The sequence below is a fragment of the Mytilus trossulus genome, chromosome 3 (genome assembly GCF_036588685.1).
Source record: "Mytilus trossulus isolate FHL-02 chromosome 3, PNRI_Mtr1.1.1.hap1, whole genome shotgun sequence".
NCBI lineage: Eukaryota > Metazoa > Mollusca > Bivalvia > Mytilida > Mytilidae > Mytilus > Mytilus trossulus.
This window is the reverse complement of record NC_086375.1, coordinates 86,736,301-86,762,565: the sequence shown is the minus strand read 5'-3', so window position 1 is coordinate 86,762,565 and position 26,265 is coordinate 86,736,301. Positions and strand designations below refer to the sequence as shown.

Sequence of the window (26,265 nt, the reverse complement as noted above, 5' to 3'; positions counted from 1 at the left end):
AACACAAAAAAGAACCAAAAGTGTAACCAGATCTGAACAATGAATCATTTTTTTTAGTAGGGATATGTATATTCTTGCTTTAAAAAGGATATGTGCAAATAAAGGCAACAGAAGAATACCGCTTTTAAAAGTCATCACTTGATTGAGAAAAACAAATACATGTTACAAATCAAAACCGAGGGAAACACACTAACTATAAGGGTAAAACAAAGGAATGTCAGGAACACTGAAGTGCAAAAACAATAAAACTAACCAAACATTTATAGAAAAGAAACCAACGTAGAACTATTTGATAACAACTGCCATATATTCGGACATTGTAAAACAGGCTAACATCACATTCTCATCAAACAATATCCGTATGTTCATGTCAGTGCAGAGATAGTTATCAAAGTTACAAGGAGTGACGCTCATATCAAAATATTTATAAAGCCAAACAAATACAAAGTTGAAGAGCATTGAGGATCCAAAATTCCAAAAAGTTGTGCCTAATACGGCCTAGGTAATCTATGCCTGGGATAAGAAAATCCTTAGTTTTTCGAAAAAAATTAAGTTTTGTAAACAGGAAATTTATAAAAATGACCACATTTAATTGATATTCTTGTCAACACCGAAATGTTGACTACTGGGCTGGTGATACCCTCGGGGACGAAACTTCCACTAGCAGTGGCATCGACCCAGTGGTCTAAATAGTTATCAAAGTTTCCATGATTATAGTTTAGTACGCCAGAAGCGCATTTCGTCTACATAAGACTCATCAGTGACACTCATATCAAAATATTTTTGAGGTAACGAGCATAAGGGATATACATGTCTACTGCTAAAAATATATTAACCGAACAATAGCTATATACTTATTATGTCAGTATTGATGTTCTGGCTACTAGGTGGGTGATTGCTTCGGGAACTAGCAAATTACTAGTACTAGCTGTGTTGTCGGCCTTAGTTTGGTTTTGTCAGGTGGGCTTTAGTATTTTTTTCATGTAAGCAAAACCATATAACATATTTTACATTGCATTGTATATTTAGTGGGTGGTCAGACTGTTAGTTTTCATGATTGAGTTGTTAAAACGTTTTTTGTTATGTCGGGGGATCTTTCCTAGCTTACTATATATAAGGTTTGGTTTTATATCTCATTGTTGAAAAGCCGTACTAGTGCCTATAATTGCTGTTTTATTCGTCATCTGAACACTGTTGGATAGCTGTATCATTGAAAAGCATTACACATCTCTTTTTATTGAAGTCAATCAACGAAGTAATAGTTATTATAAATGGATAATAAGTCGACCGAACCCAGTCTAAGGGAAATAAATCAAGCATTTATTTTCAGATGCAAATTTGCTGCGAAATATTTCAAATTGTTCATGTTAATAATTAGAATATTTGCTTTAGTTTTTTTTACTAACATTTCTATGCAGAAGGAACGTATTTATAAGGAGATTGGTTAAAAATCAATATATATACAGGAAAAGGAATGATAAAATATGGTCAAGGCAGTGTTGAAGTTCATAGGATCTGTTCGTCCGATGCGTACCTCTTATAGTTGAAATGTTTCCCTCAGTTTGGTTTTTGCCCTGTTTTCGCTTAATCGATTTATTGACTTTTGTCTTTCAAACAGCGGTATACTACTGGTGTCTTTACTTAAAAATAATTACATTGAGCGTAATAATTTGTATTGTTCTCTAGTATATGCGTTCTTTGTTTTTATTTCTATATTTTGTTGTGATAATTAAACATATTAGTATCATATAGGAAATTGTATACTTTGGCTTTTTCAAATTTACTTTGTTAATGAGGTATCTATGAATCTTCTGTTATACAAACTTTCTTTAATTATACTACCTGATATTTTACTTCACTCACTATAAGATATGATGAAGACGATACTTAGCTTCACTTGAGATGCGCTAATGACGTCAATAATTGTAATCTTAGATATTTTAAGTAAGTCTGCGTCATCTGCACATTTAACGAAAAAAGTGTGGGTTGAACCTCGCTGTATGGCTAGCCATGCCTCTCGCTTATATGACAAGGTTAAAACAAATCTCTTAAATGACAACACTACGTGACAGAAATACAGCACAAACAAGCACAGGCACAATGGTCACAGAGAAACACACAAATAATTCATAAACATACAGAAAAATGTTTCTCGTCGAAGATGATTCAACGCAAATTGAATAGAGAAATTATTTTTACGGATTCATTCAGAATGTTTTACATCATCATTTTTTTTATGTGAAACAAAAGAAAATCAGGTCAAATTGTACAGTTATCAGTATAAAATTAAAAAAACAACATGCTATAAATTGCACGAGTCCAAAGCGCTTTTCTAGATTAACCTTCACCAGGAACGCCCTTAAGCAGAACTTTTGAAAGCCAAAACCGGAATAATTGAAGATAATGTTATGGACAAAACATGTTACAGTGTCAATCGCTTAAGGGCATACGATACAGTTTTGAACCTGTATTTACAAGTTGATGAAAATTTTCATATAGGCTATTTTTTACCTGATTAAATCAAACCTGTAATAAAAAATATACCTTCATGTGCTACTTTTTGAGTAAAATGAGGTCGAAATTTTGTATATTTGCTCAAAATTCAGATGTGTGTCCATATTTTCTTTTTCGAAAGAAAGACATAACTTTTTTGTTTTAAAAGATAAATACAAATTGTTTTTAGTTAAATAATCGGTATTTTCTGTTTTTTATAAGTGTCATTGCAAATTATGCAATTTTTATTTAGAAATAACTCATATTTATCAAATGCTCATGAATAGAGAAAAAACGTCATTTTTTGCTGCATGTTTATTAAAATTTAAAAAAATTCGCTATTTACAGTTGTATAAAATTTGGGTCACATAATCTCCTTGCAAAATGAAACAAATTGCTGTTTTAAAAAATAGGGGTCCATGAACTCGTTTTCAAATTAAATCAGTTTGAACACATAATCTCCTTGCAAAATGAAACAAATTGCTGATTTAAAAATAAGGGTCCATGAACTCGTTTTCAAATTAAATCAGTTTGAATGATAAAAATCAGTCGAAAAATGCATCTTTTCCCGATAAGTCACAGTTTGACGTCGCATAAATAACATTTAACGTTAGCAACGTCATTACCTTCCCCTATAATGGATCGTATGCCCTTAACTAAAACGTACCAATTTTCAGTACCAACCATTATCTTCGTTCATTTCGTACAACTCTGTATCATTGATAAGCATACCACATTTTTATCCCTTTAATTGTGGTCAACTAATGAAAAAAAGCACCAGTTATTTCAAATAGAACAATCTCTGTAATTACACATTGGTATCATTTGATATAAAAAAAAAACTGAACTCAGAGGAAAATTCTTAACTGAAAGTCAATAAGCAAATGACAGAATCAAAAGCTCATGTACAGCAAATTAAATGAATCTGTCACATTCATAATTTGGTACCGATATATTCTTATGTAGAAAATGGTGGTGTAATTTATCCTGAAAATGTTATCAGAGATGATATCTTTTAAAAATACAACATGCATGTGTTGCTACAGCTTGACAATTAACTGACTGATAGAATGAACATTACTTCCGTAATAACTCATGCTTGATATTTCTGTTATAACTCATGCTTGATATTTCTGTTATAACTCATGCTTGATATTTCTGTTATAACTCTCAAGAGTTATGTACTGTACTATTTGAGACCTAAATTAATTTATTTCACAAACAACATATTTGGTTTTCAAGAAAAAAACAAAAAATGCTAAAAGTGTAACAATTTCCATGAGATATCGATTAACGATTTTGGACATGTCTTGCTGGACATGTTTACTATTCATTTATTTTTTGTGCATCCCTACGAACTTTCCAATATCAGTTTATGTTACAGACAACACATGCACAAATGAACTACTACTATGTTACTAATTACAATTAACTAGGCTAATATTCAATGAAAACATCGTAGAAAAGTTCATGCATAAAAAATCGTGTTTATTTCTGTAAATGCATCTTATCGAGGTCAGATTTCGACAAAAGATCATATATCTAGCGCTTTATATTAAGCTTTTATTTAAAAGACATTTAGTAAGGCACCAACAATCATCAAATTTGTTGGAAATTATGGGAGTGCATTGGGTTTGTCTTTAACATTTTAATTGTAAATTTCTAAACATAACAGAATTATTTGTTTCCGGAGGGAAATGTAAAAAAAAAAACAGTTTGTTTCAATAAGTTATATTTTCAATAATTATATCTATTTTTAAAATTATTTTCTTACTCATTATTTTAATCAGAAATAATTTGCCTTTGATTTAAGTTGGAAAACAAATATTTTCTCGAGAATAAAAAAGGCTGTATACCCACACGAGATAAATGGCTGGTGCCATATAAATTAATAATCATCTTGTCGAATCTTGTCGGGCTTTAGCTATAGCTGCTGTTATGTACCCATGTAAATAGACATGTGTCACTTATTCATATTAAAAGATATAGGTTTGAATGGATAGTTATTAATCTATTTTAGTAGTTTTAAATATTAATAGTATTAGTAACTGTTACAGATTGATGTTAGTAAATAACTGATTTAACATTCAAATTACACTTAGTAAAAGATAATATATAACATTCCTGTAGGTCAGAAAATTGCATATATATCTCTCTCTCCCTCTTTCGATCAATCGATTAATCACTCGATCGATAATCTGTGTTAGTTGTGTAGTTATGTAGAAATTGAGATTCCTCCATTCGATACTGATAGTGTTAAAAATATGTCCATCTTATTATATGATCTGTTTTAGTATCTAATTGTAAATGTGAAAAAGTATATATCTACAAAAGAAAAGAAAAAAGTAGCGTATGTTGGTCTTAAGTCAGCAGTTTGTACTAAAGGTCTTTTTATCAAGCCATATATATCATTGTGTGATTGTGAGATATTCTAAGCGCGATGTCTTTGTAATTGATTAATTTCCAAAGAGATTTTATTTTGTCTTAAGTTGTTGTCTCTAGCGAGATACTTTTGTTACTTTTTCACTGGTTTCTGTGTCAAACGAAGTGTCTTTGTCATTGGATTCTGTCCCCAGCGAGACAGTTTTGTCATTTGCTGTCGTCAATAGCGAGACTTTCAATTTGAATTATTATTGGTCGCTATTTTAAGGCTAATCATCTTTGACAGTGGTTGATGTTCAAAATGAAATATCTTAGTCATTGGTAAATGTCGTCAGCAAGATGTGTTGTCACTTGTTGATATGCGACACCTGTAGCGTTGCTCGTGCCGATGTGAATCCAGTAAGAAATCACATTCAGTGATGTCACTATTACGGAAAAAGAGGCTACCGGTTATGAAAAGAGGAACGTAGTCATGGCCATTTGGTAGCAATACACAGTTAGAAGTTTAGTTTCGCATTATGGCCCCTGTGAATTTTTTAAATATGAAAGTTTTTGTACAATAAAATTGATTTTTAGATAATTGAAGAATAATATAGCCTTCTTAGTGTGTTTATATGAATATTTAGATTGTTTTAAACATGTTTTATAGGCCATTTATATGATTGACAGTCCGTATTTTCCTATCCGTACCGTCCATAGGTCCATAAATTATGGTAGTGTTTATCAACAAAGATTTTGCGCTCGATCTTTTCAATTAAATTTTATGGAAAAACGAGCAGGAAGGCATATGAATTTTTTTGAACCACTTGATAGATATAAACCTATGGATTCAGGAAAGGTATCACTGTAACTGATTGAAATTTTCCTTTAGACCAAATTTTGGAGACTTTTGTGACATGTTCACCCCCCTTTTTTGCTATATTTTGTATCTAAGAAATGCAGATTGTTGCCATGGTTACACCCAAAAGGGATCTTCTTTCACCCTTATGACCATTAGAAATCAAATCTATGGAAGATTCTCTTTCTAAAAGTATATACATGCATAACACATATATAAAGCCTTCTTTGTTAGACAGGAGAGGGAAGAGGGTGTTTAAAAATTATGAGCATCAATTTTAAGTTTTTTTCCTAACTGTGTATTGCTACCTTTATCAATCAAACCATGATTGCGTCCTTAAAATTATTGAGAGATTGCTTCAACTTAACCACTTTAAATTTTGCAGTAATTAATATGTACATCTTATCGAATTGTACTTATATGAGCAACATGACATGTACCACGCGTGTAGCAGAATCTGACACCCGTCAGAATCGCCTGATAATTACCCCGGTTATTGGTGGGGTCCGTGTTGCTCTGTCTTGGTTTTTTTTCAGACATGTTTTATTTTGATGGTTTACGTTTTTTGCCATGGTACTGCCAGCTTGTCTTCGACTTGTAAGTTTGAATATTCGTTTCGTATCTCCCGTTTCTCATTTGTAACAAGACAATTTCGTTAATAAAAGTCCGATAATTGCACCTCTTACTTACAATTTCAAGGCATGTTACATACTCATTGTTGATTGGTTTTCTGATAAGTTGAAACCTCTCTTCATTTTTGAACAGGGTCCGATAGAAATGAAGACTCTGGTATGACCACGACAAATTTCGGAGGATTATTACCCATCTCAATATCTATATATGGCTTACCCTATTTTGATTAAAGATTCTTCTATTTTTGGATAAATCGTCTTCTACTTTGTATTTTTTTCTTTTATCTATAGAAAATCCATCAGGAAAACCGTATAATCCATAGAATTGTATAAAATCTATTTCTAAGTTGTTGTTATCTTTATTTGTAGACATTGATCTTACTATCAAACAATTTCCCTGAAATATCAGAAATTAATGTTAACACTTCACAATCCTCCTGAAAGAACCAGAAATTGATGTTAACACTACACAATCCTACTGAAAGAACCAGAAATTGATGTCAACACTAAACTATAATCCTGAAAGTAACAGAAATTGATATTAACACTGAACATTCCTCCTAAAGGTACCAGAAGTTGATGTTAACACTAAACAATCCTCCTGAAATATACAAATATTAATGTTAATACTAAAATATAATCATGAAAGTACCAGAAACTGAATTTAACACTAAAAAATAATCTTGAAAATAACATTAATTAATGTCAACACCAAACAGTAATCCTGAAAAAAACAGATATTGTTGTTATCACTAAACAAGCCTCTGGGAGTAACAGATATTGATGTTAACACTAAACAATTCTCCTGAAAGTAACAGATATTGATGTTAACACTAAAATATAATTCTGAAAGTAACATAAAATTGATGTTAACACTAAAGTAAAACAATCCCCCGGAATGTAACAGATAAGATCTCATAAGCAACGCGACGGGTGCAGGATCTGCTTACCCTTCCGGAGCACCTGAGATCACTCCTAGTTTTTGGTGGGGTTCGTGTTGTTTATTCTTTAGTTTTCTATGTTGTGTCATGTGTACTTTTGTTTGTCTGTTTGTCTTTTAATGTTTAGCCATGGCGTTGTCAATTAATTTCGATTTATGAGTTTGACTGTCCCTCTGGTATTTTTTGTCTCTCTTTAATGTTAATGTTAACACTAAAGTTGAAACAATCCCCCAGAATGTAACATATATTAATGTTAACACTTAAGTTGAAACAATCCCCCAGAATCTAACAGATATTGATGTTAACACTAAAGTTTGAACAATCCCCCAGAATGTAACATATATTAATGTTAACACTTAAGTTGAAACAATCCCCCAGAATGTAACATATATTAATGTTAACACTTAAGTTGAAACAATCCCCCAGAATGTAACATATATTAATGTTAACACTTAAGTTGAAACAATCCCCCAGAATGTAACATATACTAATGTTAACACTTAAGTTGAAACAATCCCCCAGAATGTAACAGATATTGATGTAAACACTAAAGTTTGAATAATCCCCGGAATGTAACAGATATTGATGTTAACACTATACAACTTTCGTAAAAGTAACAGATATATTTTATGCGGACAAAAAAAAACAATTCATTGAAAGTAGCAAATCTTGTTGTAATCACTTTGAAAATTTCTCTAAAAATACCATATACTCATTTGTTAAAAATGTTCATTTTTCTGAAAGTAATAAGTATTATAAAGCACAAAATTCTTTGAAAAAATATTTATTGGCGTTAACACTAAACAATTTCTCTAAAAGTAACAGATATTGATGTAACACTTTACTTCGGAAGAAAGTAATAGATATTGATTGTAAAACTGACAAATTCCTAGAAAGACACATACATTGATGTTAAAACCATACCCTAAAAAAAAGAAAAATCGTATAATTTAACAGAAATACTGACAATGAAAAAGGAAAACAAATTCAGTAAATAGTTATCAAAAGTACTATGATTATAATTTAGTACACCAGACGCGGTGTTTCGTCTGCATACGACTCATCAGTGACGCTCATATCAAAATATTTATAAAGCCAAATAAGTACGAAGTTAAAGAGCATTGAAAACGTTTCTTACCTTAGATACAAAGAGTCGAAGTTTTACGTAATCATCTTCTTTTTCTAAAAATAAAACTTATTATTTCAAAAATGTTGCCCTTTGATAATACGAAGGAAATGATGAAAACATGTTTGTGAGAGTACCGAAGGTTAACCATATTTCTGTTATAGCTAAAACTAGGTATGAACCATAATAGTATCTGAAATTTATCACTTGTCTAGGTAAAATAAAGAAAACAATGAAGAAATTACTCTGAAAATAATGACTTACGATTTCTTAAGATCTTTTTAATTTGGATTTCTCCTTTTGCACTTCCATTTTCATCAAGACTGATGATTAATCCAATGGTCTTTCTAAAATAAACGAGTGTGATATATGTGACTAACTACAATCAGTTGAAGAGGTGAAGTTTTAGCGTCATCATTATATAATTATCAAAACGTCAACAGTCGTTTTCGAAGAAACACGCACATGATCAAGTTAGTCGTGAATTTTTCAAAATACCATTTCATATGTAAAGAAATTACGATGGCAGAGGGTATAAAAAAGGGATACAATCCTTGTGCACGACAGGTAATGTGCTTAACCTTTTAATAACGAATACAAATGTAAAGTTATGATATAAAGTAACAGAACAAAAACAAATTCAATAATATCTGCAAGAGATAGGCATTTCGTTTGTGTCGGAATTAAATTAAAATCAGTATTAAGTGTAAAACAACTTTTCATTTGGGATGGAGATTTATGTTCGTTGTTTTTCTGTGGTTTGCATACTGTTATATCTGTTTGTGCGTTTCTCTGGGATGAATGTTCATGCATGTGTGTGTACTGTATTTCTGTCACTAAGTGTTGTCATATTAACGATATACTTTTTAATTGTCATAAAGCGAGAGGTTTGGCTAGCCATAAAACCAGGTTCAACCCACCATTTGTTCTTAAAATGTTCTGCACCAATTCAGAAATATGATATTGGCATACTAAATTATACCTTTGATAACTATTTAATCAAATATACTTCGTTTCTATGTATGTTGGCGTTTGTTTTTGTTGCACTTCAGTGTTTCTGTTGTTCCTTTGTTTTCCTGTTATAGTTGATGTGTCACTCTCTGTTTGTAACCCGGATTTGTTTTCTCTCAATTGATTTATGACTATAAAACACTGATATACTACTGTTGCCTTTATTCATGACGTGTGTTTGAATTGAAAATAGTCATACCTTTTATTGTTCCACTTTGATTTGTCATATAACGGATAGATATATCCACCACGTACATAGTTATCCGTTGAATTAACAAGTAATAGTGTTCCCTAATTTAAAAAAAGTAGATTCTGTTAAGTATTGATCTGATAAGTTTTAAAAGTCATTTTTGACTGATTTGTTAACGCTCAATTATGGAATGCATTAAAGTATACCAATGTCCGTCCGTCCATCGTCAACATGTCGGGAGATAACTCAAAAACGCTTAAACCAATTTGCATGAAACTTTTGTGAAATGTTTATATCTTTATTCTTATGTTGTACTATTACACCACTGACCTATGTTATAGGGGTTTTGGTGCATCAAAGCATGTATGACCTCGTCACTTTCTATTGGTGTTTGTCCGAAATCAGAAGTCTGTCATCGAGTGGTTGTCGTTTTTGTTTTTTCTGTTTCTCATCTGGTTTGTTGTTTTACATTTTTTGTTCTTCAAGTCAGGAATATGGCCATTGTTATGTTATTGTTCGTTTCTGTGTGTGTTACATTTTAACGTTGCGTCGTTTGTTTTCTCTTATTTTTGAGTGTTTTAAATTCACATTGCTATAAGACGTGTCACGGTACTTGTCTATCCCAAATTCATGTATTTGGTTTTGATGTTATTCTCGTGGGATTTTGTCTGATGTTTGGTCCGTTTCTGTGTGTGTTACATTTTAGTGTTGTGTCGTTGTTCTCCTCTTATATTTCATGCGTTTCCCTCGATTTTAGTTTGTTACCCCGATTTTGTTTTTTGTCCATGGATTTATGAGTTTTGAACAGCGGTATACTACTGTTGCCTTTATTTGTTCTTGTGTTATGCTGTTTACCCGCTGTTCCAGGTTAGGAACAGGATTGGTGCCTTCACACATGTTTAACCCCGTGGTTATAAATATCTATGTATGGCTTCGGTTGCTGGCTCGATGACGTATGCAACGTATAGTTATGTCATAAAATTGACTTTTCTATTGGCTAGATATTAAACAGAATCGTCACCCACAAAATTAATTGTATCCAGTGCCTGTAGATACAGATTTAGTAACTAACACAATGAAATTTAGTCGCGGCAACATACTATGATAGTACGATATTTGATGAATATTATCCCGAGTTAAATATTTATCTGAAAGAGCATGATAAAGCAATCAGTATTGTACAAGAGGCAGAAATTACGTGTGTTCGTGTAAAAAAACCTTTTGTTGTATGGTAAAACTTATAAAAGAGAGGCGAAAGATACGATTCAAACTCATAAGTCAAAAACAAACTGAAAAAGCAATGTCATAAAAAAAAAAAATAAGACATGCAAGAGTACACAAAAAAACACAGTACAGTAACTTAAAATTGAGCAACACAGACCGCACCTAAAAACGAGTGTGATATCAGGTGTTAAAGAAGATCCTGCTTCACATGTGGCATCCGTCGTGTTGCTCATGTCAGTACGAACCAGGTGATACGTTTTATTCGGTAGAAAAAAATCGGGAAAAGGAAGACGGGATTGTGGTATGATAATTGAATCCTATCCGTCGTCATGTATGAAACAGATGATCGATACCAATCAAGCAACTCATGATGGCGACCGTAAAATTAAAGAAGGTATGATTTCAACTTCCCCCTAGATGAATGGTATGTGTTAAACTAGATATGTATAAAACATGGAGATATGTTATTAACTGGTCTCCATAAAACAAGAAACGAAAATGTAAACAACTAAAGGTTACAGTAAGACTCTTCATGTTGAGCAAACCCCATTTCATATGACAAGTTGAGTAGCAATGGTTGAAACATGAAAAATGGACAACTAACGGTCGGACTAGGGCCAATTCTAAGGACTGAAATAGGTTCCTAGTTTTGGGACTTTCATATGTTGATTGCTTTATAACTAGCATATGTTCCTTGCTTGGGACTGACATAGATTTATTTCTTTGGGACTGGCATACTAGCATGTTCCTTGCTTGTGATAGACAGATTCGTTGCTTTGGGACTGGCATATGTTCCTTGCTTGGGACTGACATAGATTTATTGCTTTGGGACTTGCATATATTCCATAATTGTCACTGACATAGGGTCCTTGCTTGAGAATGACATAGGTTCCTTTCTTGGAACTGGCATATGTTTCTTGCTTGAGACTAGCAAATGAAAAGTATAATAAATCATGTTTGTGGAACACGGATGTTAATGTATTTTGTATAATTACTGATGGCAAGACACAATAAGAATTAGTTAACTGCATTATATAGCTGTACACTAGTGATAACACTTGTACGAATGCAAGTAGTAGTAGCGTTTACTTTTCTACATTGGTTAGAGGTATAGGGGGAGGGTTGATATCTCACAAACATGTTTAACCCCGCCGCATTTTTGCGCCTGTCCCAAGTCAGGAGCCTCTGGCCTTTGTAAATCTTGTATTATTTTAATTTTAGTTTCTTGTGTACAATTTGGAAATTAGTATGGCGTTCATTATCACTGAACTAGTATATATTTGTTTAGGGGCCAGCTGAAGGACGCCTCCGGGTGCGGGAATTTCTCGCTACATTGAAGACCTGTTGGTGACCTTCTGCTGTTGTTTTTTTATTTGGTCGGGTTGTTGTCTCTTTGACACATTTCCCATTTCCATTCTCAATTTTATCTTATTCTATATGAGTTACCTCCCTTACATTTGTTGAAAATCTTATCTCATATCCGAAATAAGTCAATTGTTAAAATATAATTGCGATTTAAATGTATTGTTGAAAAATTAGTGGACGCATCCCTACAAATATAAAATCTTTACCATTATTCGCTAGAGATTGCCGTTTTTATACAGATGTTAATTTTTAACATGCCGTTTTGAAGAAATAGTAAACATTGATAGGAAATTCACAATCCAAATGTAAAACTAAGTTCAGATCAAAATGGCCGTTTCAGACTTAAACTAGTTTACTAGTACACTTTGGCAGCTCGCTATGAGCTTAAATTAAATAATTACACCTTGATAAACCATATTATAATCATCGTGCCGTCAAATTTATGCGATGATATATTAAGTAAGCATACAATCACTTAACCGTCTTTAATTTTGAATAAAAAAATACCCCAAAAAAACTCTATTTTACGAATAGGTTGCACACTGATGTGGATGAGAATTCTTTTTTTCAATCAGCCAAGCTTACTGTATACAAGGTCTCAAAAAATTTGCAGTACAGACTGGGTGTTCGACAGAAAAACTTACATCGCTATATCTGTATAGTAAATTGCTGAGTGGACTGTTCGTACAGTTCTCTACCTGAAAAATATATTTTCATTTTTACTTGTATGAAAAAAAAAAAAAAATCCGGAGATACGAAAGTTTCTTACATTATATGGAATCTTAGTTATAAGTAATTCAAGAATAAGTATATACATACAAATACAACTACAGTTGAGAGTCATAGAAACCATCTAACGAGTTTTTCAAAGTATAACTTCATATGACTTATGATCACTTATTTCTGTCTTTAATATAAACTCGTGTCTTTTTCTTTCCTATTTTTGTTACCGGGAGCAGAATTTGTATAAATAAACTGGCATTTTTGAAAATATAATAGCGTTTGGATATACAGACTTAATTGATTGGTGGCGATCATATATAGCTATAAGAAAATCTGGTATGAGTGCCAATGAGTCAACTCTCCATCATAGTCACAATTTGTAAAAGTAAACCATTAAAGGCCAAAGTACGGGTGTCAACACAGAGCATTGGATTAAACCGAACAACAATCTATAATTCTAATGCAACAACGTTTGTAACGTTCATTTTGATTGGATAACGTCACTTTCTTACATGGCATCAATTGACAATTGATGCTATGGGACCTACGCGCAAGCGCAGACGGCATATGACAGATTTTAAATACATGTTTTAACGTTGTTTTCTGTCAGTTTCATTAGAATGGAGATAACAATATTGTATTTTAAGCTCCGACGGCATCAATTGGGGATTTGATGGTCGCAAATACCCGTTTACTGTCTCCGCTAACGCGTCGCCAGTAAACTTAATTTGCGACCATCAAATCCCCAATTGATGCCGTCGGAGCTTAAAATACAATACAGTTATCTCCTAATGGGCCCAAAAAATGACTTGTTTAAAACCATTTAAACGGGAATCATACCATGTTTTCTGTATTTCTTATGCATTGTTTTTGCCTCGTTCATATTATGAATGTCTTTTGCTGTTATTTCTGTATATTCTACCTGCATTGAATAGTTACTAAAACCATTTGTACCTGTGCTATTCTCTTTTCTATGACTGAAGACCATATTTGCCATTGGAAGCTGTTGTCATGGTGATTTGTTTTATTTGTCTCACATGTTACAATACCTAATTGTTGTCCACATGTTTCAACTGGCAATGCTATGGAGCATCTGTAAATAAGGAAGTGAAACTGGTTTAATTGCATCAAGTCAGACTAACGTACGTATGCAAATCTTAAATAAGAATGAATCGAAGAATTATACTTTCAAACGAGTTGTTTAAAATCTTTATCTCAAAAGCTTTTATTCTTCTTTTAGTTGTTGTGTGCAGATATCTATTGCATGCCTTATACACTATTGCAGTCATCATGTCTGAGAAGCAGGTATTATAACTATGTATCTATGTTGAATGTCTTTTCCCCCCTGTGTAAGTTCTTGTGCCAATTGTGGGTCATTCATTGCATGGTAATATATGGTATGTAGTGGTTATATTGATGAAGAACGAAATGCTTTGTGCTTTGTAAAACTCTTGAAGGATTTGAGGCATGAATTAATAGGAAACCATGTCTCTTATTTTCATTTTTCACGTTATTTACAAATTATGAACGTACAAAGGAGTTAATTGCAAGAAAATAATTACTTTTGATAAGAATTCGATCAAGAATCTAGCAGAAAATAAAGCGACTAAAAAATTATCAAAAAATTTCAAAATATGCCACAGAATTGAGGGGCACATCGTAGGCAGTAGTTTGTTTGTTCGTATATGATACTCTTTATATAAATATTGTTTGGAAGTTTGCTCATTTTTTTATATATTGCTTACACGAACTGTTTAGTTGTTACGTTTGTTACTATAACTGTCGGGATTGGATTCGTTGCAATTTTCACATGGTATGGCATAAAGTTCGATGTCTTTCTTTTCTCCTTGTAGAAAAATCTATGATTGGGTTTTGGATACATCTGTTAAAATAAGTAAGTACATTCAGTACACCTTGTTTATTCAGGCGGTTGGTTTTCTGTTTTAGATAGTTTTACATTTTGTCATGCTGGGGCTTTTTATATATTACTATACAGCATTGAATTTACTCATGACTGAAGGCGGGGGTTGCGTCGATCGATAGGTCCAAGTAATCAACTACAGTATCATTAGCCTGCGAACACTGAGGTTATGGGTTCGAATCCTGCTCGAGGCAGGTGCGCTCAAATCTTAATTGACTATGATTGGCAGTTTTCCTACCGAAGTTCGTTGGTTCTCATTGTGCACTCCGGCTTCCTCCAACAATAAAAACTGCCCGACACGAAATAGCACGCCACATCTCCTATTCTTCAAATGATTCATGACCAATTACGTTAAGTCAGTTAAGTCATGACGAAATTAAGACTTATTATATCGTTTGTTATGCTTATTTCAGATGCCAACATACTATGGAATGATAAAAATTGAGAATGAAAATGGGGAATATGTTTAAGAGACAACAAACCGACTAAAAGCAGATTACAGCCGAAGGCCACCAATGGGTCTTCAACGAAGCGAGAAAATTCCGCACTCGAAGGTGGTCCTCAGTTGGCCCCTAAATAAAATTGTGTACGAGTTCAGTGAAAATGAACGTCACAATAACGTTAATAAACTCCAAAATAAATAAATGAACTAAAATTTAAAAAAAAACATACAAGACTTTCTAAGGTCAGAGGCTTCTGATTTAGGACAGAAAAATGGCACACCTTTGCGAAATAACAATGTTTTGGTTCTTTTGTACATGTATGTGCGTACTGTCACTGAAGCTCATTTTATACATAAATTAAGAAGAATAAGTTATAAATACTTGTATATGAAATACTCCGGTACAAACTAAATCTACTTCTATAGTGAATAAAGAAGATTGTCCTGTTTTATGTGTTTTCTGTTGAATTTGACCAGTCCATAGACTGTCTTTATAAGCCATGTCACCAATAATAACATATAACATATGTTCCTTCCTACACCGTAATGCACTCAACTCGTCTGATTCAGAACTGAAATATAGAATGTATAGATTAAAATCCACGATTTTCCTTCCATACACTGGATTTATCATCATTAGTTGGATTGTTGTCACATTTACATAATATATACCTTATATACTTTTTTTTCAATATAAAAAAAAGATGTGATATGAATTACCAACGAGACAACTATCAACAAGAGACCAAATGACACAGAAATTAACAACTGTAGGTCACCGTTACGGCCTTCAACGATGAGCAAAGCCCATACCGCATCATCATATAAAAGTCCCCGAAATGACAATGTAAAACAATTCAAACGTGAAGAATTACGGCCTTATTTATGTACAAATAAATGAACGAAAAACAAACAAACGACAATACCAAATCCATTAGTATTACAAAAATATTTATCGGGTCTGTTTCAAATTAACATTTTCCGAATTATTTTTCCTTGTTCCCTTTATTGTACAAATAGATGATTGATAATTTATTTACCCTACCTTGAGCAACAGTGCCTAATGTCTGTGGAACACACATTGTTTTCATTATTGAGCACTGAAGCAGTATCTTCAGGATTAAGGAATTGCCAACTTTTACATCTAAAAAAAAATTGTATAAAAATAAAAGTCATATAATAATCCATAAGTTTAACTGAAAAAGATTTATCATTTGAATAATCATAGTTCATCTTTAATCTATAATTGTCGGGATAAATATAGATAATTTGGTCAACTCATGGTCATAATGTGACGTTGTATTTTGAACTTAAATGCATTACATTTATTATCTAAGGGAAAATATTTAAAAAGTTTGTTTAAGAGTGCAAAAATAGAGGCTTCTTTTTAGAAGTATGTGCAGTTATGAATGTTGCATTTTATTCGGAAATGATATTTAATTTTGGAATGACCGAAACCTTTGGCAAAACTTCAAACAAGACGATTTTTGACTTATTGACTTGCGTCGGTCAAGATATACCAACTATTCTATAAGTGAAATATTTTATTGTTGGACCAACTGAAGCATTTCAAAGTAACGTTTTCTTAGGAATACTCCAGGTATTTCTTAACCATTGCAAGTTATCCTTAAAGCATTAATTTATGTGAATCTCGAGGACAGCAATTAGTTCGGCCTAAATCAAAACAGTAAAATGTTTCAGAATTAACAGTATGTCTATCAGGTTTAAATACAATATATGTACATTGTCGGAAATATATAAAATGTATTTGTATGAGCTTTAGAAGCAGGACCAAAAGCGAGGCTCACCGAGATTTTATCTTGATTCGTACCGAGTACAAATATTTTAAATTTTCCGGCATAGTACAGTTATTGTTTTTATCCTGAAATTTACACCAACACTTGAAACTTTAGTTGTTAAAATCTAATTCACGATGCATGGTCTCTATTTTTTCTATAAAATCGACATAGTATAACGCGGACCGCGACGAGGACCAAAACATGACCTGCTACGCAATAAGAAATATCTACATTACCGCTTAATCAACGGGGAAGCGGCACAACAGGAGACTTAATTTGTACAAGTACAAAACAAGTTAAAAATTATAGGCAGTTGCTATTTGTCCGCATAGCCGGACGAATAGTACCAGCACTATTTGTCCGGCCAATACAATGCGCATGTCACTATTAGTGTGTGCGTGTAATATTATCTTCAGCAGCACCAGGGGGTAGCAAATGTTTCTAATCTTTATTCATGTTATTGATAAGGCCCATGGAATCTTGTTACTGGTAATTGAAATTGTTGTTTTCTTTATACTAGTATGAAGTCCAATGTGGACAATGAATAATTAGAAAAAAACTCATATATATTTCCATTTCAAGAAGAGAGAAGAAATTACATGTAAAAAAAACTCGGGTCGTGTTTAATTCGTGCATTTTAAGTTAACATAAAGGTTTTTGTCTAGCGGAAACAGGTTGTCTGTAGTTGTCAAAGAGAATTATAGATATTTCGATAACGTTATCCATATTTTGAGTGAGAGGTTGGAGATTTTTCTATAACCCCCCCCCCCAAAAAAAAAAAATCTTATTCAGAAATTCAAGGTGGGATTTTATTTAATTTTCATGAGGGGGTCGGGTGACTTTTTTTCCAGATCTTACCTTTGTGGTCCCTCATATTTCATTACCCCACTTTTTATAATTCTATACCTAACATCCCCACTTTCGGTGACCTCGTCCCCGGCCACCCACACCCCACTATATCCAATTTCGAGATCTAATTGCAAGATTCAATTGCGAAATAAATATAATTTAATTAGACACCATGCCATTCTAAAGGCCTTTCTCAATTACTCTTGCTTTGAAAATCTTTTCCAACATTTATACAGCTGTATATAGCGAGTATTGTATCATTCTTTGAAGTTCATTCTATCGTATTCCATTGTAAAAATCCGAAAACTGCAAAATTTATCACAAAATTAATATTGATATTCAGCCATGATCTTAAAATGAAAATCAGTGGTCGGATTACACGCGACCCCCTGGTGCCACAGAAGATAATATTACACGCACTTCCGAACGCTCATAATGACATGCGCATTGCAATGGCCGGACAAATAGCCCTGACACTATTCGTCCGGCTAGCCGGACATATAGCCACTCCGAAAATGATATGTGTACTTGATATTAGTTGGCTGATAAACATTTTGGTCTTTGGTGGTCTATAAATGAATATATATATTTTTTTATTTTTAACTATTTTATGATATATTTCACATCACATTATTACTTCGAAACGATCAGCACCTTTCAATTTTACTACTTATAATATTATTAAACCTCATTTTATGAGGAAACTAAACAATCAAACGAAGAGAATGAAATATAAATTGTGTCGTTTTACAAAAAAATTACACAAATTGAAAAACTGGCGGAATTTTCTGATACTACGATGCACTCAATATACCCTTTTAAAATGTTTAACTAATTTTCCTACATATTTTTTTGGTTTGAAGTCTTTCTGTCGTTATATTTTAAACCCGACCCTGCAGTCACTGATGATTCTCCCATGGGAAGTAATCATTTTATATTTCTCTTATATAATCACTTATATACTACAGATACCTTTCTCCCTATTAACACAAGAATTTAAAGTCTCTAAATCTTGATATATGATGTGTAGTACTAGCATGTATAGTATATACAAACAGCTATGTTTAGGCTCTTAATGGGAGTGTTTTACACAGTTATAGTCAGTGATATATAAATATGTTATAGTGAAGTCGTTTTTGACTGACGATCTAGGATCATCTTAGTTAATTTTAAGGATGTTTTTAAAAAAAATGAGACATGTAACATTTTGAACGTATAGATGTGCGATTATAATGTAATTTCACCTTTCTACGCTACCCTCAATATCTATAAAAATCTATGTGGTTTTAGAAAACAGCTACTTTTGTATACATCCTGCTGAAAGTTGTAAACTTTGTAAACTTGACCGTGTATAATCACTTGTTTGTCGTTCTCTATCCGAGCTAAACATAACTGCTGCGTAATTCACTTTACCTGGAACAAAAATGCAGTCGTACGAATACGATGTTAAACCAAAACGTTCTCACGGTAAACGTTATACATATTTTGGAGGTTTACTATTACTGTTGGTAATTGCTGCACTTGTGGTTTCTATTGTTGCATTAGTCCGACAACAGAATAGTGAAAAGGATAATGATTCACTTCGATCTCCTACTCCTAAACCACAGCCTACGACGACAATCGACGATCATAAAAGTTCGCCTGGTTCTCCTTCTCCAGAAACAAAACCGACGACGACAACAGATAACACAGTCGACAGCAGAAGTGATAGTGTCGTAGAATGTGGTGTCAACGGTGCAGTAAGAAGCCCAATTACTCGAAATGCATGTGTCAACACAGACGGGTAAGTCAGGATTTACAGTTTCTGTCACACTATATACGGGTAAGTCAGGATTCAGTGTATCTGTCAATACACATACGGGTACTCATGATTCACAGTGTCGATCACAACACATACGGGTAGTCATGATTCAGTGTATATGTCAATACACATACGTTTCTCATGATTCACAGTGTCGATGACAACACATACGGGTATTCATGATTCAGTGTATATGTCAATATACATACGGTACTCATGATTCACAGTGTCGATCACAACACATACGGGTAGTCATGATTCACAGAATATGTCACAAAACAGACGGGTGAGACAGGTTTCACAGTATCTGTCACAACACTTACGGGTAAGTTATGATTTTTCACAACATAGACGGGTCAGTCATGATTCAGTGTATCTGTCAATACACATACTGTAGTCATGTTTCACAGTGTCGATCACAACACATACGAGTAGTCAGGATTTAGTGTTATGTCACAACACAGACGGGTGAGTCATTATTCAGTGTATATGTCGCAACACAGTCTGTTAAGACATGATTCAGTGTGCATGTCACAACACAGACGGGTAAGTCATGATTCATTTGAATGTCGCAACATACTCGGTAAGTCATGATTCAGTGTATATGTCACAACACATACGGGTAAGTCAGGATTCAGTGTATATGTCACAACATAGACGGGTATGTCATGATTCAGTGTGAATGTCACAACACACTCGGTAAGTCATGATTCAGTGTATATGTCAAAACACAGACGGGTAAGTCAGGATTCAGTATACATGTCACACGACAGTTGGTTAAGTCTGGATTAAGTGTATATGTCAACACAGACGGGTAAGTCAGGATTTAGTGTATATGTCAACACAGACGGGTAAGTCATGATTTAGTGTGCATGTCACAACATAGACGGGTAAGTCATGATTAAGTGTATATGTCGCAATACAGACGGTTAAGTCATGATTAAGTGTATATGTCAACACAGACGGGTAAGTCAGAATTTAGTGTATATGTCAACATAAACGGGTAAGTCAGGATTTAGTGTATATGTCACAACACAGATGGGTAAGTCATGATTTAGTGTATATGTCACAACACAGATGGGTAAGTCAGGATTTAGTGTATATGTCAACACAGACGGGTAAGTCATAATTAAGTGTATATGTCAACACAGACGGGTAAGTCATGATTTAGTGTATATGTCACAACACAGATGGGTAAGTCATGATTTAGTGTTTATGTCACAACACAGACGGGTAAGTGTCACAACACAGACGGGTAATTCATGATTCATTTGAATGTCGCAACATACTCGGTAAGTCATGATTCAGTGTATATGTCACAACACATACGGGTAAGTCAGAATTCAGTTTATATGTCACAACATAGACGGGTATGTCATGATTCAGTGTGAATATCACAACACACTCGGTAAGTCATGATTCAGTCTATATGTCAAAACACAGACGGGTAAGTCAGGATTTAGTATACATCTCACACGACAGTTGGGTAAGTCTAGATTAAGTGTATATGTCAACATAGACGGGTAAGTCATGATTAAGTGTATATGTCAACACAGACGGGTAAGTCATGATTTAGTGTATATGTCAACACAGATGGGTAAGTCATGATTTAGTGTATATGTCGCAACACAGACGGTTAAGTCATGATTAAGTGTATATGTCAACACAGACGGGTAAGTCAGGATTTAGTGTATATGTCAACATAAACGGGTAAGTCAGGATTTAGTGTATATGTCAACACAGAAGGGTAAGTCATGATTTAGTGTATATGTCACAACACAGACGGGTGAGTCATTATTCAGTGTATATGTCGCAACACAGTCTGGTAAGACATGATTCAGTGTGCATGTCACAACACAGATGGGTAAGTCATGATTTAGTGTATATGTCGCAACACAGACGGGTAAGTCAGGATTTAGTGTATATGTCACAACACAGACGGGTAAGTCAGAATTTAGTGTATATGTCAACATAAACGGGTAAGTCAGGATTTAGTGTATATGTCAACACAGACGGGTAAGTCAGGATTTAGTGTATATGTCAACACAGACGGGTAAGTCATGATTTAGTGTATATGTCACAACACAGACGGGTAAGTCATGATTTAGTGTTTATGTCACAACACAGACGGTTCAGTCAGGATTAAGTGTATATGTCAACACAGACGGGTAATTCATGATTCAGTGTATATGTCACAACACAGACGGGTAAGTCATGATTTAGTGTTATGTCACAACACAGACGGGTGAGTCATTATTCAGTGTATATGTCGCAACACAGTCTGGTAAGACATGATCCAGTGTGCATGTCACAACACAGACGGGTAAGTCATGATTCATTTGAATGTCGCAACATACTCGGTAAGTCATGATTCAGTGTATATGTCACAACACATACGGGTAAGTCAGGATTCAGTGTATATGTCACAACATAGACGGGTATTTCATGATTCAGTGTGAATTTCACAACACACTCGGTAAGTCATGATTCAGTGTATATGTCAAAACACAGACGGGTAAGTCAGGATTAAGTATACATGTCACACGACAGTTGGGTAAGTCTGGATTAAGTGTATATGTCAACATAGACGGGTAAGTCATGATTAAGTGTATATGTCAACACAGACGGGTAAGTCATGATTTAGTGTATATGTCAACACAGATGGGTAAGTCATGATTTAGTGTATATGTCGCAACACAGACGGTTAAGTCATGATTAAGTGTATATGTCAACACAGACGGGTAAGTCAGGATTTAGTGTATATGTCAACATAAACGGGTAAGTCAGGATTTAGTGTATATGTCAACACAGACGGGTAAGTCAGGATTTAGTGTATATGTCAACACAGACGGGTAAGTCATGATTTAGTGTATATGTCACAACACAGACGGGTAAGTCATGATTTAGTGTTATGTCACAACACAGACGGTTCAGTCAGGATTAAGTGTATATGTCAACACAGACGGGTAAGTCATGATTTAGTGTGCATATCACAACATAAACGGGTATGTCAGGATTCAGTGAATATGTCACAACACAGACGGGTAAGTCAGGATTCAGTGTATATGTCACAACATAGACGGGTATGTCATGGTTCAGTGTGAATGTCACAACACACTCGGTAAGCCATGATTCAGTGTATATGTCACAACACAAACGGGTAAGTCAGGATTCAGTGTACATGTCACAACACAGACGGGTATGTCATGGTTCAGTGTTTATGTCACAACACAGACGGTTCAGTCAGGATTAAGTGTATATGTCAACACAGACGGGTAAGTCAGGATTCAGTGTATATGTCACAACACTGACGGGTAAGTCATGATTTAGTGTATATGTCAAAACACAGACGGTTAAGTCAGGATTAAGTGTATATGTCAACACTGACGGGTAAGTCATGATTTAGTGTATATGTCAACACAGACGGGTAAGTCATGATTTAGTGTATATGCAAACACAGACGGGTAAGTCATGATTTAGTGTGCATATCACAACATAAACGGGTATGTCAGAATTCAGTGTATATGTCACAACATAGACGGGTATGTCAGGATTCAGTGTATATGTCACAACACAGACGGTTAAGTCAGGATTAAGTGTATATGTCACAACACAGACGGGTAAGTCATGATTTAATGTGCATGTCACAACATAGACGGGTATGTCAGGATTCGGTGTATATGTCACAACATAGACGGGTATGTCAGGATTCAGTGTATATGTCACAACACAGACGGTTAAGTCAGGATTAAGTGTATATGTCACAACAAAGACGGTTAAGTCAGGATTAAGTGTATATGTCACAACACAGACGGGTAAGTCATGATTTATTGTGCATGTCACAACATAGACGGGTATGTCAGGATTAAGTGTATATGTCAACACTGACGGGTAAGTCATGATTTAGTGTATATGTCAACAAAGACGGGTAAGTCATGATTTAGTGTATATGTCAACACAGACGGGTAAGTCATGATTTAGTGTGCATGTCACAACATAGACGGGTATGTCAGAATTCAGTGTATATGTCACAACACAGACGGTTAAGTCAGGATTAAGTGTATATGTCACAACACAGACGGGTAAGTCATGATGTAGTGTGCATGTCACAACATAGACGGGTATGTCAGGATTCAGTGTATATGTCACAACATAGACGGGTATGTCAGGATTCAGTCTATATGTCACAACACAGACGGTAAAGTCAGGATTAAGTGTATATATCACAACACAGAGGTAAGAGCTGTAAAGACAATAGTATGTGAAATATTCCTTGTAACCTCACTGAAAAGGTCAATGCATTGGTACAGGTACATGACCATTAGGTAAATATATAGCTGATTGGTATAGTTATGTTAATCTGGATCGTAGGACAAAAAAAATACGAATGATAAAAATCAGAAAAAGCAAAGGTCACCCCGGTCGTTTCCCTTTGTGCAATGTTTATTGATAAACAAGAGAATCATGGCATCCCATAGATAACAAAATGACCCAAATCTCATCCTCATTTGTTTTAAATTTATTTATTTTTGTTGTCTGCATGTATAATATTACGATTTTAATCAAATTTCATAAGTTAAGGCACATCAGATGTTTTGTTTTTGGTTTTGTTCGTAAATTTCAGTGGCATGCTACTACTACTAGAAACAATACATGGGCTTTGGTTATAGTTGAAGGTCGTACGGTGACCTATAGTTATTAATTTATGTGTCATTTTGTCTCTTGTAGAGAGTTCTCTCGTTGCAATTATTCCCATATCTTCTTTCACATATAAAATTGTCAAGCACATAGAAAAAAATATTTAGATTATGATGACTTTAAATGTTAGAGTCCAGTGAATCGTAACCATTACATAACATGTGTATGAGGCTGTGTTGAAGTAACACACTAACAACAAAAACAAATAAACAATATAACAATTTAATAGAGCTATATTATAAAAGAATTAACAAGTCAATAACAAAAACAACATAACAACCGTATTGATCAACAAAGTGTACATCTTTTACCATGCTTGTAAATAGTTAATAGTGGAGATCCAAGACTTTCCATTTCACTGAAGTTGATATTTGGTTGAAGACTGAGCTTTCTGTTCTCTTTAGTGGCCTCGTGGAGTTCAGAAGTAGATTTACTGGTACGATACACGTCACACTCGGACATTCGCACATTCGAAGCACTGTTGTACTTTTTAAATATCCTCCTTGGAGTTCCTTGTCTCCGCTTCACTTTGGAACTGCTTTTCACTTTGGTCAGCTGTTTTGGTAGTTCGGTGTATTCTTTTATCTGTTTACATGGAGTTGCATCTAAATTCTCATTGTCTGATTCAGTAGAAGAGAAAACACGCTTTGCTTTTTTCCGTAATTCTTCAAATCTTTTACGAATTTCGACGTCTTTTTGTTTCAGCATCTGTGTCTTCCTTTTAATCCTTGCCATCTGATTGCTCCACACGACCATATTAGCTGTTACATCAGACTTGCTCCGATAAGGTACAGCACTGCTTACTTTATTGAAGGTCAACAAATGTGTTTCAGTAACATTCCGGTTCAAAGCTTTTAAAGTCTTTCTGGCTTGAAGAGTTTGGTTCTCTAAAGATGAATCTTTCACTGTAGGCCTATCAGGCAAAACAGTATAATTATCCACCGTCACACTATTATTCAGTGCCAAGCTCGTATCTGATAATTGTCGGCGTTTCAATAGGTTTTGTTTACATTCTTGCTGGTGTAAATTCTTCAACAAGGTTCTTCTCAAGTAACCAGGAGGTAAGGATTTTCTTGTTACTGCAAATTTCATCATTTTGAACAAATACTTTGTGATATCAATACTAAAATGTTTAAGTTTAAAAAAAAATCGTGACTATATAGGAGCTTCAAATCTGTCGGTTCTTTTGAACTTCTCCTAGTCCACGCTGTTCACGTTGATTGAACGATTGCATACCCGGCTTGGGTGCACCAATCAATTCATTAATCAAAGTAAACCCAATTAGCATAATTATAAACAGATGTCTAAATTAAGCCCTTTATCGGTTATTTATAAATACAATTAAGTGTTAATTTGATGCAAATAAAAAAAATATTTAGTCATATTTTGAAAATTAATAAATATTTCGACAAATAATCTTTTAAATATAAAAAAAAATTATACCATGATTTATCTTCCAACCTTTATGTTGGTATTCAAATGACAAAGTGATTTACTGAAATCAATATAACCTCTTTGCTGAAATGTACGGAAGCATATTAGATCCATCGTTTTTTTTAAAATCCAAATGTTCACATTAATCTAGGAATTATCAACTAAAATCTTGGAATCATCAAATTTAATATTTGTATTTTCAACTAAATCTTTGAATTGTCAATTTTAATCTAAGAATTATCAACTTAAATTTTGGAATTATCAATTTTAATCTTGTAATTTCCCACTCTTATCTTGGAATTTCCAACTTTATTCTTGGAATTATGTGGCTGTTTAACTATCTTTACCATTTTTAATTTAAAACTTCACAATTTTTATAACAGGTTAGAATTCTCT

The 26,265-nt window shown here is 33.8% G+C and overlaps 2 protein-coding genes across 2 annotated transcripts in view; one reads left to right on the top strand and one right to left on the bottom strand.

Moving 5' to 3' along the window:
- Positions 1-4,300: 4,300 nt before the first annotated feature.
- Positions 4,301-10,510, bottom strand: LOC134711111 (uncharacterized). Its single transcript, XM_063571556.1, has 6 exons — positions 10,469-10,510; positions 9,623-9,714; positions 8,677-8,759; positions 8,425-8,468; positions 6,563-6,742; positions 4,301-4,818 (listed from the first exon to the last, which is right to left on the bottom strand). The coding sequence occupies exons 1-6, from the start codon at positions 10,508-10,510 to the stop codon at positions 4,750-4,752; spliced, it is 510 nt and encodes a 169-aa protein (XP_063427626.1). The 3' UTR covers positions 4,301-4,749.
- An 8,545-nt stretch (positions 10,511-19,055) lies between these two features.
- LOC134712725 (sucrase-isomaltase, intestinal-like) overlaps positions 19,056-26,265 on the top strand; it is a 32,229-nt gene continuing 25,019 nt past the window's right edge. Inside the window, exon 1 of the mRNA XM_063574562.1 lies at positions 19,056-19,719. Within this exon, the coding sequence (XP_063430632.1) occupies positions 19,361-19,719 (359 nt within the window). The 5' untranslated portion in view covers positions 19,056-19,360. The remainder of the gene's footprint in view (positions 19,720-26,265) is intronic.

Bases quoted from the DNA above. Each gene is read 5' to 3' on its own strand.
- LOC134711111 (XM_063571556.1), bottom strand. From the start codon at position 10,510: ATGTGTGAAGGCACCAATCCTGTTCCTAACCTGGAACAGCGG. The intron at 9,715-10,468 runs GTAAACAGCATA...TTTTTAAATTAG, and splicing joins TTCCTAACCTGGAACAGCGG to GGAACACTATTACTTGTTAA. The intron at 4,819-6,562 runs GTAAGCCATATA...TTTCTTTTGTAG, and splicing joins GAATCTTTAATCAAAATAGG to ATATATACTTTTTCACATTT.